General features: G+C 31.5%; 1 protein-coding gene and 1 pseudogene across 1 annotated transcript; both read left to right on the forward strand.

Moving 5' to 3' along the window:
• Positions 1-475: 475 nt before the first annotated feature.
• Positions 476-2,716, forward strand: LOC129305371 (probable protein S-acyltransferase 23; annotated as a pseudogene).
• A 6,285-nt stretch (positions 2,717-9,001) lies between these two features.
• Positions 9,002-10,913, forward strand: LOC129305372 (transcription factor bHLH25-like). Its single transcript, XM_054945415.1, has 4 exons — positions 9,002-9,016; positions 9,216-9,770; positions 10,221-10,589; positions 10,714-10,913. The coding sequence occupies exons 1-4, from the start codon at positions 9,002-9,004 to the stop codon at positions 10,786-10,788; spliced, it is 1,014 nt and encodes a 337-aa protein (XP_054801390.1). The 3' UTR covers positions 10,789-10,913.
• Positions 10,914-15,469: the final 4,556 nt, after the last annotated feature.

The raw sequence follows: 15,469 nt of genomic DNA on the forward strand, positions 1-15,469 counted from the left end.
TTATTGAATATTGACCTGAACAGCTCCTCTGTTTGGACAGGAAATTGGTCTCAACTTTGCCCTACCTGCAAGGTTGGTTTTTTTGTTTTTGGGGTGCATTGTTTTGAGTATTTGATGGAAATACTGACGAATGCTAATTTGTAGTTAGATTTTACTTTGTTAAGAACTCATTTTTGACTTATTACTCACTCTGTGCTTTTCTGGAATTGCATCATCAGATAATTCGAACTGTCCGATCTAAGCATTGCCCGACTTGTAAGCGTTGTGTGGAACATTTGACCACCATTGCCCGTGGATATCTAACTGTGTGGAAAGGTCAGGAATCATGGTATTTTAGTTTCCCCCCCACAAGAAAAAATAATTCTTGTGGAGAATTTTAAATCGCTCTTTCTTTTTGAATTTTAACAAAAGGTGGATGGCAGCTTATAGAATCAGGATTACTGTCCTTGTGGATACTTTTTGACTTGGAAATAAGATGTCCTGTTTAACTTGGTCACTCAATTATAAAGGAAATTTTCCTTTTTCCTTTCCCCTGATTTCCAGCCTGGGTTAATATCATAACAATTGTGTATCTTGCAGAGGAACAAAAGGATTTCTTTATTTTTGTTTGCATGGCAACTTTGACATCATTCATTAGCGGTGCTGTTACGGTTCAAAGTATTACTTAAAGATCTCATTCTGCCTTGTCCTACATTGAAATCATATATTTATATTATTTTATTTCAACTTGAAACTATCCTTGCTTCCGTCATAGGAATTTGGACATCATCGATAGGATTGTCCGAAGGAGAAACATGGATCCATCATATGCGAGTACAACATCCCGGTGCTATTGCATTTCTGGTGCTGGACACTTTATTTTCATTCCTGCTGTAACTTGGACGTCAACACAAGCTTCAATGGTGAGTGTTAAAATCATTACCACGTTACTGTCATTATTATTTTATGCATAGCATATGTATTTTGCTAATTAGATTTTATTTGCATAATGAAGGTACAATACCCTTGATTCACTATTATGATCTTAGATATTTGAATGAAAAGTTGTTCCGGTGTCAACATGGAGACCTAATCTGACCATTTCAACATATATCCTTTATGTTCACTTCAATTTGATTGTGAATTTATTCAGGCTATAGAATTAAAGAAGCCGATCTAAAAAGCCATCTATCATCTATGAACCTGGACTTAGATAAATAGATATAGAATCAGGAAGGCCAAGTTGAATGAATGCATGCATGACACATTGTTAATCTTCTGATGCCATATAATCTTCTTTTGTTCGTCTCTGATTCTACTTTATGACTACTACTGATATGGTATATAACATAATAGATGGATTGAGCTTATTCGTCACAACTCAACAAAATTTAACTTGGCTTCATGATCGTGACGGAGCCATAGTCAAAGCCACTTGCAAGCTTTGAGTTGAACTTCTCTGCCTCTCTCTCTATCCTAGGTTTCAGATGCTTTGAATCCGGTGGCAACTTTGGCCTTCATGTTGTTGAATTTAGGGCTTAACCAAATTTAGGGTGGGCAGAGCTTAAGGTTGAATAGTTAAAACATGACGCACATTTCTACCCTTGCACTTTCCAAAATATTTTGAAAGATTTGAGTTCAAGATAAACTTTCAGAGACTAAGGTGAACCCGTAAAGAATGTGAAGATAAATTAACTTTAGAATAGGACTAAACAATGATCTTGATAGATAGATAAGACTCCTAACAATGATGATCTCACAATATCCGATCATTTATGACTCCCCCTTGTAATATTAATCCTAGTATATTCAACATTGTCCTGAGCCAATATTCAGATTTCAACTTGCTACAGAAAAAAAATCCCATAAATCCTAAATCTAGTAACTGCACCGTAACCCACAAGTCTGCTTCCTGGGAAGGGCCTTTTCAACATTTTCCTAGCACAATCCCTTATTATCTAACACTAAATCAGCTCCTTCAAGCATTGGATAATGATTTCAAGAAACAAGACTTCCAGCTGGTAGTAAATCCCTTATCCATCGACAGCGCTCTTTGTATCACTTACCTAGGTTTCTTCACTCCTCTTTAGTTTATTTAAATTTCGACTGTTAAAATATTTTAGCACAACTCACAAGTCGATTTTCCACGAGACCCTTAGTTGCTTTCCTTCGCAGCATCTTCTAACACAATGAACTGGGGAATAATCTAACTTGTTAAATCTTAAAACATTTTGAGAATGTGGTGCTTGATATAAAATAGTCAATACCTTATCATCAATGAGTTATTTGCTGGGAGTGAAGCAGCTTAGCCTCATGCCAGTCAGTTGAGAAACATTTGAAGTCATCTTATATGCATGTACTGCAATTTATGTTTCTTAAACACCTTAAGATAAGTAGCTAATGGAAGACCTTTTATGCTTTTGTGCAGATAGCTCGTAATATCACCACAAATGAAGTAGCAAACTCTACTCGATATTGGTATCTTCGTGGTCCTGATGGGAAGTTCAGAAATCCATACAATCACGGCTGTTGGAAGAACTGTTCCAATTTCTTTTTTCGGGGCTATGCAGATGACGATGACATTGCTTGGCCTCCATTAGAGCGTATAGCGTCGACGTAGAACAATGTCCCCTGTGGTATCAACACATGCTTGTAAGATCATTCATTCCCATATTTCTAAATGGGTAAACATGTATATTGCTAGTAATTTGCGGATAGGTCGGTCATTCTCTTCAACACTTGTATGTACATTGTAATGCAGGGCACAAATAAACAGTAACATCCCTTTTGAAGGGCCTTACCGGATTGACATGAATTCTATGAATTTTTTCCCACTTCATTCACCAGTGGCTTTGTCGTAATATTTTGGCGGGGAATCAGATATATGTAGGAAATGCATTCAATCCAAGATAGGCGAACTGAAGTGAGTATTGACTTTTCGCCTGTGTGTGTGTTTGCACACGCTCGCGCGGGCAGCCACTGGTGACAAAAAAAACAAAAACAAAAACAAAAACTGAGTTTAACCCATAACTTCTTCATTAACACTCTGATTTTGCCCATTGATCATTTGTCTTTATACTCATTTTCTGTCCTTGTTGGGTTTTTTTCCCCCACCCATTACGTAATTGGTGGGAAGCTATTTTAGGTTCTGAATTGTAATTTTCCGTCAGAGTTTAAATTTGTTGGCCGAAAAAATGGTTTTAATGTAAGTGGTGTTAAAATCTTTTGTTATTACTTATTAGGAGTACTTTGGTTATTTACTCATGGTTCAGTTATATTTTTGTTTTTAAAATGAAAAATGAAAAGTATCATTATTTGCATTTTTTTCACAGTAGATATGATTTTAGGTAATTAGTTCTATTTTTCTTAAAAAAATCTTTATTGATTTATTCTATTATTACAACGGTGGTGTTAAAAGGGGTGCACAAAGTTGGATTTCACCTTAACCTGATGCTTGGCTCTAAGTGCATATTTGGGCATTGGGCTGTTTGAAGGTTCAATTTGGTTTTGGTATGATGTCTGAAATTTATTTTAAAATAATTTTAAACATGAAAATAATTTATTAACCAACAAAAATATAATTATAATTATTTAAAATGGATTTTTTTATAATGATATAATTTAAAGTAATAATTGTTTACATTGTATATGATTAACAATCACATAATTTTTACCTGATATAAAGTAAAAAAAATCAATTTTAACATTTTAAAAAGATTGAAAAAATTAAAATTACAAAAATATGCATGATGAACAAAAAATAATATAATACATGAAAAATAAGTAAAATAATATTATAAAATAATTAAGATTTAAACAAATTTAAAAAAAATAAAATATATTATTATTTTAAGGTCAAATTGGGTTGTGATTGATTTCAACTCGATGCTTAACCCAAAGCCTAGCCTAGATTGCCTGATTGGTTAAAGCAAGACTAGACTGACCAAGTCATCGGGCCACTTATGCAACCTTTGATTATTGACATGTTAGAGTTTACATCCTTGAAAACCAACCACCATGTCAAAGTTTCTTAAAATTTTGAAGAACTAATAGTTTTCATGTAGAAGCTCATTAATTGATAATCGAAATATTTTATTCTTCTCTATTATCATCAATTTGTCACTACATATGTAAAATTTAAATCTTTGTCAATATACATTCACTTTGGACACATGGTTTTTTGTGCTCTTTAAATCCATGTTTATTTAATGCACAGGATTATTTTAGGTTAAGCTTCAGGTTTTTTTTTTTTTTAGCATGAGCACCCAGTATTTTGAACTTATCTCACTCAAACTGTGGAGACTTAATTAGCTCACATTAATTCAAAATGATATATGACAAGCATCATGAGAGTGGGTGTAGTTGGCCACTATGGCCACTACATTTTTAAGACTTGAATTTATGAATTCTGGTTAACTTAGAACAATTTTTGCCAGTTAATCCAAAGACCCGTGGTTAGATTAGGCTTCAAATTCAATCTTTGAATGTTCTTTCTCATCTAAATATAAGGTATAGATAATTAAGCTTGCACGTGTCAACAAAAAATCAAAATTAGTTAAATTACGTAATGTAAAACATAATTTTTATTATGCATTAAATTGAACACATTTACTTATATATTTTACGAAAGTTAAGAAATGACGCACGCGGATACTCTCTTCGTCTCCCATTATAAAAATCAATTTTAAGGGGTTGGTGAGCTTAATTATAAAACCTTTTCCAGGGTTTTAGGACTAGCGAACATATGTTTCCATTGATGCTGACGGGTATATATCGTGCAAGTAACAAGTGACACGTCATAAACAAATCGAGAACCTCCACCGTGAAGGCCACCCTGGCTCCAACTTTTCAGGAATGAGTAAGAGTTCAAATTTTTACGGAGAGCGTTCCGACTTTCTAGGATGATACCAATGTAGTATGTTCATATGTCGATTCATGTTTGGTGAAGGATGGTTAGGAATTCTATAGGAGGCTGGCTCAGAATACAAGGTGCTCAATGTATAACCCAAAAAAAAAAAAAAGGTCAGGAATTGATGAGGAACAATAATTAGTTTATAATCAATTTATAATCTACTATTTTTTTTCATTATTTACAGATATCATTCCATTAAAGATAATTTTATTTAAAACATGACTAGACATTAAATGTGAGGATCTCTTTTAAAAGATATTCATATATTAGTTTGTCATATTATGAGGGATTGACCTATTCTTTTAGATTTAACTCCTATTAGCATATAATTTATTATATTAAATCATGCTCCAATTAATTATTAAATTTAATAAATTAAAATATTTTCTTTTATTTTTGGACTAATCCTATTCCTTTTTAGTTTTTATACAAATCAACTTAATTAACTTACATTAGATCATTAAATTAAGGAAAAACAAATTTATTTCTATAATTTTATTAATTTTTAATATTTCTATAATTTAAGGTAATTTGAATTTGTAGAAGGTAAAAAAAAAAAAAGAGATGATTACTTTTTGAAGAAGACTTCTGGTGACAGCACTTGTCAAGGTTGAAAAGTAGTTTCCCATCCTTATAGGTTAAACTTTTTACCTTATGCATCAAATACCCCAATTTAATATCATTTGTGTTACATTATCATTCTTTCAAGCATATTTAAAAATATAAGGATTAATTTTATAAAAAAAACTATAAGGACTTAAAATATTAAAAAAAGTATAGAACCAACAACATGACTTGATAAAATTATAAGAATTAATAGTTATATTGCTTTCGTAAATTAAATTAGAACTCCTAATTAATTTTTTATACGTTAGCCTTTTCAGTTCTCCAAGTTTTGTTATTGTTCTATAGTATATTTTCTGATGGAAAAAAAAAAAGAAAAATCAAACCCACACCCAGAAAGCCCAAAAATTAAAAAAAATAAATACATACTAAATAATTTATAAACACACTCATGTCTTGTTGGAAGCAAGAGGAAAGATATCATCAATTAATTTTGGTTCAGGTTTTCAAGAAACTTGAGAGTAATCTCAATACGTTACTTCAACTAAAAAGGCACACTTAAACATTACTTTTAAAATCAATTAATCCCCACTGAGAATAGTATCCAATAAAACGATACCTGTAGCAATAAAAATTACTTTAAATACTTATGTTTTTTTTTTTGGGGGATAACCTATAGTAGGTGACATGTTAAGGAAACTAGTTCATTTAAATTAATTTTTAATTATTAAATTTTAAAAATTTGCAAATTTAATTTTTAATTTTATAATTTTATTGTGATGAATTTATAACTTATGTTTTAAATTTTAATAAAAAATAAATTTATTTATTCTTCAATTATGTTGAATTTAAAAATAAAATGTAAATTTATCACAATAAAATTTTAAAAGTAATAATTGGACTTGCAAATTCTAGAGTTTAACACTTTACGCTTAATTTGGATTAGTTGATGCCTTGAACTTATATGTCATTCTGCTCAAAAAAGAATTATCACCAAGTGTTAATCAAATCAGTCAATCAAACGTATATTTTTATTTCATGTGCGGACCCTTTAATACCACCGAACCGCAAGTTATGGTGAACACATGCCACTTGGGAATTGGCTAAAGACTTTAGGGTCAAAGGAAGTGTAATATTCACCTAAAAAAAAGGGAAATGGTGAAGATTGAGGCTTAATCATTCACATTATTGGAAAATGACAACCAACCGACACTAACAGTCTCACATTATCTCATTGACTTGAATGAATGAATGAATGGTGATGATGGTTGGCTATTCTGCTCTTATTGGCGGGTTAGTCATGGGATTTGATTTTATTCGATCTTCTTAGACCAAGAAAATGGGAGACTGTTGGAAGATGGGAGGAAGCTCATAAAGTGATTGAACCCAAGGGTAAAATGGAAAATTAACAATTTTTAATTCTCCTATATATTTGTATGTCAGGAGGGTTTTTTTAGGAAAAATTAATCTTTAGTCCTTCAACTTTTAACCCACTCTTAACTTAATCCCTTAATTATAACTCGCCGTGACTCAGTTTTTTAATTATGATTCGTTGTGACTTTTTCTCTTAACTTTTGACTTACTTATAACTTAATATTTATTTTTCAATTTTTTTTTAATATCCTTATCAAATAAGAGGGATAAAAGAAATGTTCCAATCTTATTCTAAAATACCCTCCTTTTGCTTTTTAATGTGGGATCTAAGTTGAGGGACTGACTTAAGTTGAAAAACTAAATTATAAACGAATTAAAAATTGAGAGACTGAGTTGCAATAAATCATAGTTGAGGGATTGAATTATAAATGAGTTAAAAGTTGAAGAAGTAAAAAAATAATTTTACTTTTTTTTTAATATTTACTTACATCAAACTTTACCCTCACAACTTAAGTTTGTCTCATGTGATTTGGTGATATAATTCAACACACACTCTTTATTTCAGAATAATAACAACTTTTGGTTGTCTTGAAAATAAATACCACTTCAAAATTTTAGTGAAACATTAATTGTTTTTATATCATTTCACCTTCATTGATAAAAATTATGGTGGGTGGGAAATGAGAATGAGCCCAAGGGTAAAATAGGAAAATAAACAAAGTAACTTTTCTTTGTTACGTGGTTTAAACATCTAATCTCCAGTCCTACAACTTCGACCTGTATCTCATATCATCATTAGGGCATGAACTAACATCATTTGGCATACATAGTTACTGAAGTGACATCTGGTCTCAAAATAATTACTAACGTCATTTGGCATAAATAATTACTAACATCATAATTACATAAATAATTCAATATATCTTTGTTTTAAAATAATTATTACCACCTCTGGCCTCAAATATAAACCTTTGTTAGGGTGTTTTTAATAGTCCAACTCTAAAATGACAGTCACTCTTTGGGTCATTCAATAATTTTTTCCTGACAGGCCCAAGATCAACCATTAATTAAGAATAAATATGAAAAAAAATTATGTTTTGCCACAAATTTAATGAGCTTAACTAAATTTAACCAATGTTATTGGTATGTACAGAGGCAGGTATTGGTGCATTATATTTGAGATTGGAAGTAGTTTTGTATAACCTTTTGTTTTTCTTTTAAAATAATTGACGTCCCTTCCTTGAAAGGAAATTCAATCTGCCAATAAAAACCACATTAATAGGCCATTTCTTTCAAAAATAAATTTATCTAACAACAACAGTGCAAAATTCCCTCAGGGCTGGTGGCATGGTGAGGGGCCACATGCTGGATTGATGGAGCCTTCGTTTGCAAAAAAGCTTTATGATCAGAATTTCAATGGCAGGTTGGTGGGTTATTAGAAAAACTCCTTAAAAGTCCATATAACAACAAAAAAGTGTGGACATTAATTTGTCAGCTTGAAGCCACCCTCCTAAATATAACAAGGGCTCTATATCCTTCCTCTTCATTAAAAAATTAGTCATCTAAGGCTGTCTCCTCCTGTTCACATAAAATTTCCTCATACATAATATTGAAAATCAAGTGAATCCGGCCATTTGAAAAAGCGTTATGCATTGGTTCAATGAAATGCTTTATTCATAAGCCTGATTTAACCATGATACTATTGTGTTTTTATCATCAGCGCTTGAATTAATATTTTAACTAATTCAACAACTAGTGTTCTTTTCAGTACTTTTCCTAAGCTGTTATAAATTGGGACACACACTGACACGTTTCAGTGGGATACGACAAAGGGTTTCATTTCTTGAATCCTGAGCTCCCATTCCTGTTAATGAGTATGCTTCTCCTCCTCCTCCTCTACCTCAAAGTTTATTTGTCACTTTCAAGAACTGAGATCTATGAGTATATTAGTACGAGTGAGTGAGATATATTGATGTGGAATTTGTAGATTCGTGTGTGGTGGGCCTTTGTCTGCTTTGTGTTTGGCTTAATACTTGTTTGAACTTTGAAAGATATTTATATCAGATGATGAATTTTCAGTACAAAACTGACATGTTAAGGTTGTCCCTCTTACAGGAAAAGGATCTTTTTGGTTGAATAAGGAGTTTTCTTGAGGAGATTTCACCTATGACAATGTTACCTGAACTGGTAAGCCATGTGTGTGTCTTATAGCTCTTCTGTTCTGTTCTCTGAGAATAAGCTTTTGGTTACATAATCTGAATGTTGATTTGGAATCACATGGTCATATGAATCTGGTAATTGGTAGGAAAACAAACGGCAAAACAAAGATTAGTTAATGTAAATTTTGAAAGTTTTGCTGAGAAATTAGTGTTTGATTTTGAAGCAGGGAATAGTGGAGGATCCTGCCTTTCTTCATCAATGGCAATTGAACTCTCTGGAAGATCCAAGCTTATTTGAAGAGACCTTACAACAACATTCATTCTCTAACCTAAACCCAACAATGTTCAATCCCAAAACGTCCATGGAAACTACACTTTGTAGCATTGAAAGGCCCCAGAAACAGTTCAAACCCAACAATAATTGGAGCCCCAACACAAGTGATCAGAACCAGACGTTAGACACAGACTATGATTCTTGTTCCAATCTTCTTTCCTTTGTCAATTCAAGTTACATAAGCCAATTCGGGACATTGATGAAGCCTAAGGACCAGCAGACACCTTGTCCTGAAATCAACAGTACAATCCCCTCAGACATGTTGGTCTCTTATGGATCCTTGGGAAATCAGAACCTTGTCTTCAATGCAGGACAAGATCCCAGAAAAATTGGAACAAGTCCTAAACTTTCTCAACCTCAAGACCACATAATCGCTGAGCGAAAGCGACGAGAAAAGCTCAGCCAACGGTTCATAGCTCTATCTGCTCTTGTACCTGGCCTCAAAAAGGTACAAGAAGTTCATGTTACGTTATACCTTTAAGCTTTCCAGATTCTGATTTGACTGCCCTTCGCATTTCTTGTCCACCATATTTAAGATTCATCAGATTAATTAAATTAAATACTCTATATAATGTGTAGCAAAAGTTTGCAGCCTAATGTCAAAGAAACACATCTGAAGAGAGATATAAAGTTATTGTCAGTTATATCTAGCTGTAAAATACTGATCTCTTCGTTCTGAGAACAATACAGAAATGTTATCAGAACTCAAGCTCATAATGCAAACCTTTGATCTTAGTAAATCATGTTAGAATGTCCAAATGTGGGAAGGATCCATAAACTTGAAACCTTAAGGTTTTAAGTTGAGATGTATCGTTCTTCCATTATTCTTGCCTATTTGTTCACTCTCCCTGATTTTGGCCGATCACCCCATTCCTAACAAATTACTTGTTACTAACAGACAGACAAGGCTTCTGTTCTTGGAGATGCTATAAAGTATTTGAAGCAATTGCAAGAGAAGGTTAGGCTCCTTGAAGAGGAACAGAGTAGAAAGAGCACTGTGGAATCTGTGGTGGTTGTGAAGAAAACTCAAATATTAGCCAATGAAAGCCATTGTTCTTCAGACTCTGGTGATCACAGTGAGGAGCCATTACCAGAAATTGAAGCCAGAATTTGTGAAAGAAACGTCCTCATAAGAGTTCACTGTGAGAAAAGAACACAAGTGATAGAAAAAACAGTCAGTGAGATAGAGAAACTCCATCTGATAGTCACAAGTACCAGTGTCATGACATTTGGCAGTTCTGCTCTTGATATAACCATAATCGCTCAGGTGATGATATAAATAAATAAAGTAATTGATTCAAGTTCCATCCAATGGTTCTGATTATGCATTTAGAATATGTAAAAAATGTTTCATCTTGATTATACACTTAATTTTTTTCTGCAATATGCAGATGGATAAGGACTTTTGCATGACAGTGAAGGAGCTTCTGAGAAGCCTACGCTCAGCTTTTGAATCTTTCATGTGAAGAAGTTGCATGTCCAGCTCATACTGAAAGCTTCAGAACAAGAAAAGTTATATACAGACAATATATATACATGTGTGTGTAATCTATATATAGAAGTTCAACTCTGTTGTTTACAAGGCTTGTTGTGTCGGGCATCTTAGACCATCAACTCCATGAATGTCTGCTGTGAAGTTCATTTTGCAGGTGGGTTTTTTCTTAGCATGAAAGTGTTATTTATTTTTTCTTTTTGCATGGTTAACTTGTTGGCCATGTTAGATAACTCATACCCACCTGTTTCAAGAGTGATCATACAGCTTTTTAGGGTTTTGTTTGTTTTTTGGTGAGGAGGTTGAAAAGTTCAACCATACCTTTTTTCTGTCACTTCTCTTGTGAGAAAAGGGACAATGGTTTTTTTTTTTGGTGTGTTGACAAACAGGCCTTTGCTTAAGAAAGTTGTTATTCTGGCAAGTGTTCCCCCCCCCCCCTCTCTCTCTCTCGTAACAGTTTGGTTGACAGTATGATGAAATAATTGTTTGGATATATTTTTTCCGGTTCTTGTAGTTATTCTTCATGACAGCTATTGATAAAACATTCAATATTAACAATTATTATGCAAGAAACAAATACTGTTTGTGTTAGCACCTCCAGTCTAAAATATAAACAGCAAATACCTACATGCATATTATCACGCAGAATATTGATAAGTTTATGAGACTGTGCAATGATACACATAAAATAATCTATCTATCTATTTATATTGTAAAATGTGCCAATATTATTGTAGAACAACGGTTCTTTGAACAGTAAATGGCAGGACCCATTTTCTCTTTTTTTAATTTTTCTACTGGTAAAGTGGCAGGGCTCGAACTTTCAAATTTTGTACATGTAAAACCGTGGGCCCATTTTTTAAAACAAATCTACCCTCTATTGTAGTGTCCAACCTTTTTTATTTTTATTTTTCACGACCATTTTTTATAGTAATTTTTTAATTATTATGTAGCAAATAAAAAATTAAAAAATAGAAATATTTTGTAATAAAAAAGGTAAATATGGCACTCATAGGAAAAAATAGTGGTGAATGTGGAATAAATACTAAAAAAAATATTTTTTTAAATCACAATATATAATATCTTTTAAAAGTATTACTTGATTTAAAATATAGGATATTGATAATTTTTATAATTATTTTTCAGCTTACTTCATTTATTGCAATTTTTGAAAACAAATTATGCATTAAAATTTTAATTGTCATTATTAAGGCACTTATCTAGAGTATTTGATAAGGATAAGATTGGAAATATGTAAAAAAATTTAAATGATTAATGTTTCAACCAATTTTTTTAGAATCATAAAGTAATTATTAGTGCCACGTATTATGGTCCAGACTCTAGAGGGAGCAATTTATAAGATATTTTTCAAAATTATGTATGTTAATAAATTGTATTAAATATACTTTACAATCTTATTGTTTAAAAAAATATAAGTTTTCAAAAATAACCTTAATTTAATATAAATTTACTTGTGAAACATAAATAGAGAATGAAATAAAATAAAAAATGAAACCTTAATTAAGTACAAAATCCTTATTTTAATGTCACCCGAACCCGAGCCTATTTTTATATTGTACTTTTTTTTATTAAAAAATGTAAGGTATTTTTAATCAAATCTCGCCTTCTAATGAAGTAGTTATTTTTTTTAAAACTAATATTATCTTTTCATATATATCTTTATTTAATATAATGTTTCACTCTAAAACATAAAGTGATTTATTATTAGGGATACTTTTTAGAAGAAAGACAATAATTATACTTTAAAATACTAAAAATATCTTATATTTTTTTAACATTTAACCTCTAAATGCCTTATACTTTATAATGGAGGCAGTAATTGAGAGTTAATATCCCATGCATCGCACGGACACAAAAATCTAGTTATATGGTCTAAAAAACATGTTCTTGAGGCTCTAGAGATGTATGGATCACATGCAAGGATAAAAGTATGTACCACATATTGTTATGTATCCATACGATTCCATGTTGCCATTTTCTATAAAAAAAGGCAGTTTTTTATTGTATTCGTCTTTGTCATGACCAGTCATAAAAGCATAGGTCAAAGTGTAAGATCACCCTTAATAATCCATCATTAACGCTAAAACCAAGGCAATCATTAGGCTAATTTAATTAGATTATCAAGTTTGTAATTCTAGTATAAATAAGATCTCAAGTTTTCAACTTAAAGAATCACTTAAATATTATTTTGTAAACTATAATCAGAGTAAAATATAAAATATGGAAGCCCAAGAAACCAAAAAAAAAAATAAAAGTATGTGCATTTTATGGAAAACAGCAATTCAACACAAATTAGTTAGCATACTCCTTATTGTGTCATGCACCATAGTTTAGTCCATTGCACAGATTGACAGCTTCTGCTGCTATCATTTGATAGGAGTATGAGAAAGTTTTTGATGCACTTTATTTCTCCATTCGACATTTGATTAAGACAATTTAGATATTTATAGAAAGCTCTTTACAAGAACTAACTAATGATATGAGTTTTACTCCCAAACATATTTCATCCACTTTTCACAAGACATGAGTGTCTAAAACCCTACTACATGTGCTAAAACCATATTTAACACCTAAATTGTGCTCAATAGACTCAAGACTATCTGTGCAATACATCATATCTACAAAATAACAGCAACCACTCATTTTTAGTCCTCAACCCCTCAATATCAAAATAACGGGAGAGGTCAGTCATTTGTATTAAATCAGTAATCTTACAAATTAACAATATATAAATCATCCCTATATTTACATTATTTGGCCCTTATCAGAAATAATAAAAATTACAGACACAATTTTTAGGGCCTAAATTCCAAAAATCAATTATGACTATCATTTTAATGTAAGTATATGCAGAATGCTCTTTGCTTGGTAATATTCTAACAATTACAGAAAGTAAAAGAGTTTGGAAGGCTTTAAAGTAGGAATACTAAAATCCCTAAACCTTTGGAGCCTTTTTCCTCTTTGCAGCTGAACTAGAACTTGTAAAATGTTAAAAAAAGAGGGGTAAATATAATTACTCAATAACTAAGGTACATCTATCGCATGCAATTTCTTATTAATTGACAATAAATTATGTGCAACATTCTTAAACACAAGTATTTGGCATATTGCAAGAAAATTTACATTTTATCATAATAACATAGGAATTCAAATCATCTCGTTCACAATGTTATTCACCATTACACATTGTCACACAATGACAACCACATGTGAATGATATCAATTGTTATCTCAACTTATCCCAAACTTAATAACAATGTAACATATTAAATTTACATGCATGATCTAGCCATTCTTATATTCTTTTTATGCTTTTCAACTAAAACCATAAGCTATTATTACTCAATTAGAGTTTCATTTGTGTAAATGAACAACTCAAGCTTATTAATTGTGAGAAGTGACCCGACTGACGATCATTGCACTTACTTTCGGACCATAAATTCTCCATTCTTGAATCACTAGGGTGTTGTAAATTATAAGCTAATGTCCTTAACAAACCGGTGGAGTTAGCTTGATTTGAGTCCCTCAACAAACAGTGGTATTATCCCTCAATAAAAGTGGCACAGTCCTTCAAGAAATAGTAGAATAAGGCTTACCCTTCAATTTCAATGATTGGTAGCCATTGCCATGTGAATTTTAACTACTTCTTTCCTTAGGTGAACTCCTACCATAAAGATCATGCTATATGCCGTGCTCACTTATTGCACATAATCACAACTCAATGTCAACATATTGGTTCACAACAATAATTTTTACATGTGAGTATCATTAATATTTTCACAAATCTTTTTCACTTACATTCTTAATCTCATAAGATATTCTCAAATCCTCCATTGAATACACACTTATATCATACATATACTAATATAGCCACATTATCGCATCAACTTGACAAATAATCATGTTTCAACACATAATTTTGATATATGCATGTTTTTAAGTAACATTATGTAATTATTGCCAAATTGGGAAAATTAACACTTCACATATATTGCACATGTCTATTCATAAAATCTAATCTTCAAAATCTATTATTACATTTTCACAAACATAAATTAACTAACAAACAATTACAAAGAAATGATTTTTTCTAGTTACCTTAAACCTTTAAGAGGTCAAAGATTTATCTTTCAAGTTAATGGTTCTAACCTTGCTCTTAAGTTTGAACAAGTGCACATACGATTAATTTACAATTTAATCATATCCAAAATCATTATTATTACCATTTCACACAATTTACACTCTTTATTTCAACACTTGAAATAACATCTAAACTTATTCATTGAGTTTATCAATCTCAATTGACCCTAACTAACATTATTAAACTCCTGGCTCATCATTAATAGCATTCAACCAACTCCAACAACCTCATTTATTATGAAAATTGGCCATAAATGCTTCCCAACCACCAAACATGTAAACCCATGATCCTTAGATTTAAATACCTTAAACAACTCCTATTAGTTCCAGTTGAATTAATAAATTCAGACCTATAACTTATATGGACTAAAAATCATCTTCCATTAATAAACTCTAGCTTAAAACCAGAAAATGGATTGGGAAAGGAGAAGAAAAGGTTAGGAAAGTTATACTTGGAGTTTAATAGCTTAAAAACACTTCCAATCCTTTGAAAA

The sequence above is a fragment of the Prosopis cineraria genome, unplaced genomic scaffold, assembly GCF_029017545.1.
Source record: "Prosopis cineraria cultivar Desert tree isolate PC_DT_omini unplaced genomic scaffold, ASM2901754v1 PC3, whole genome shotgun sequence".
Classification (NCBI taxonomy): domain Eukaryota; kingdom Viridiplantae; phylum Streptophyta; class Magnoliopsida; order Fabales; family Fabaceae; genus Prosopis; species Prosopis cineraria.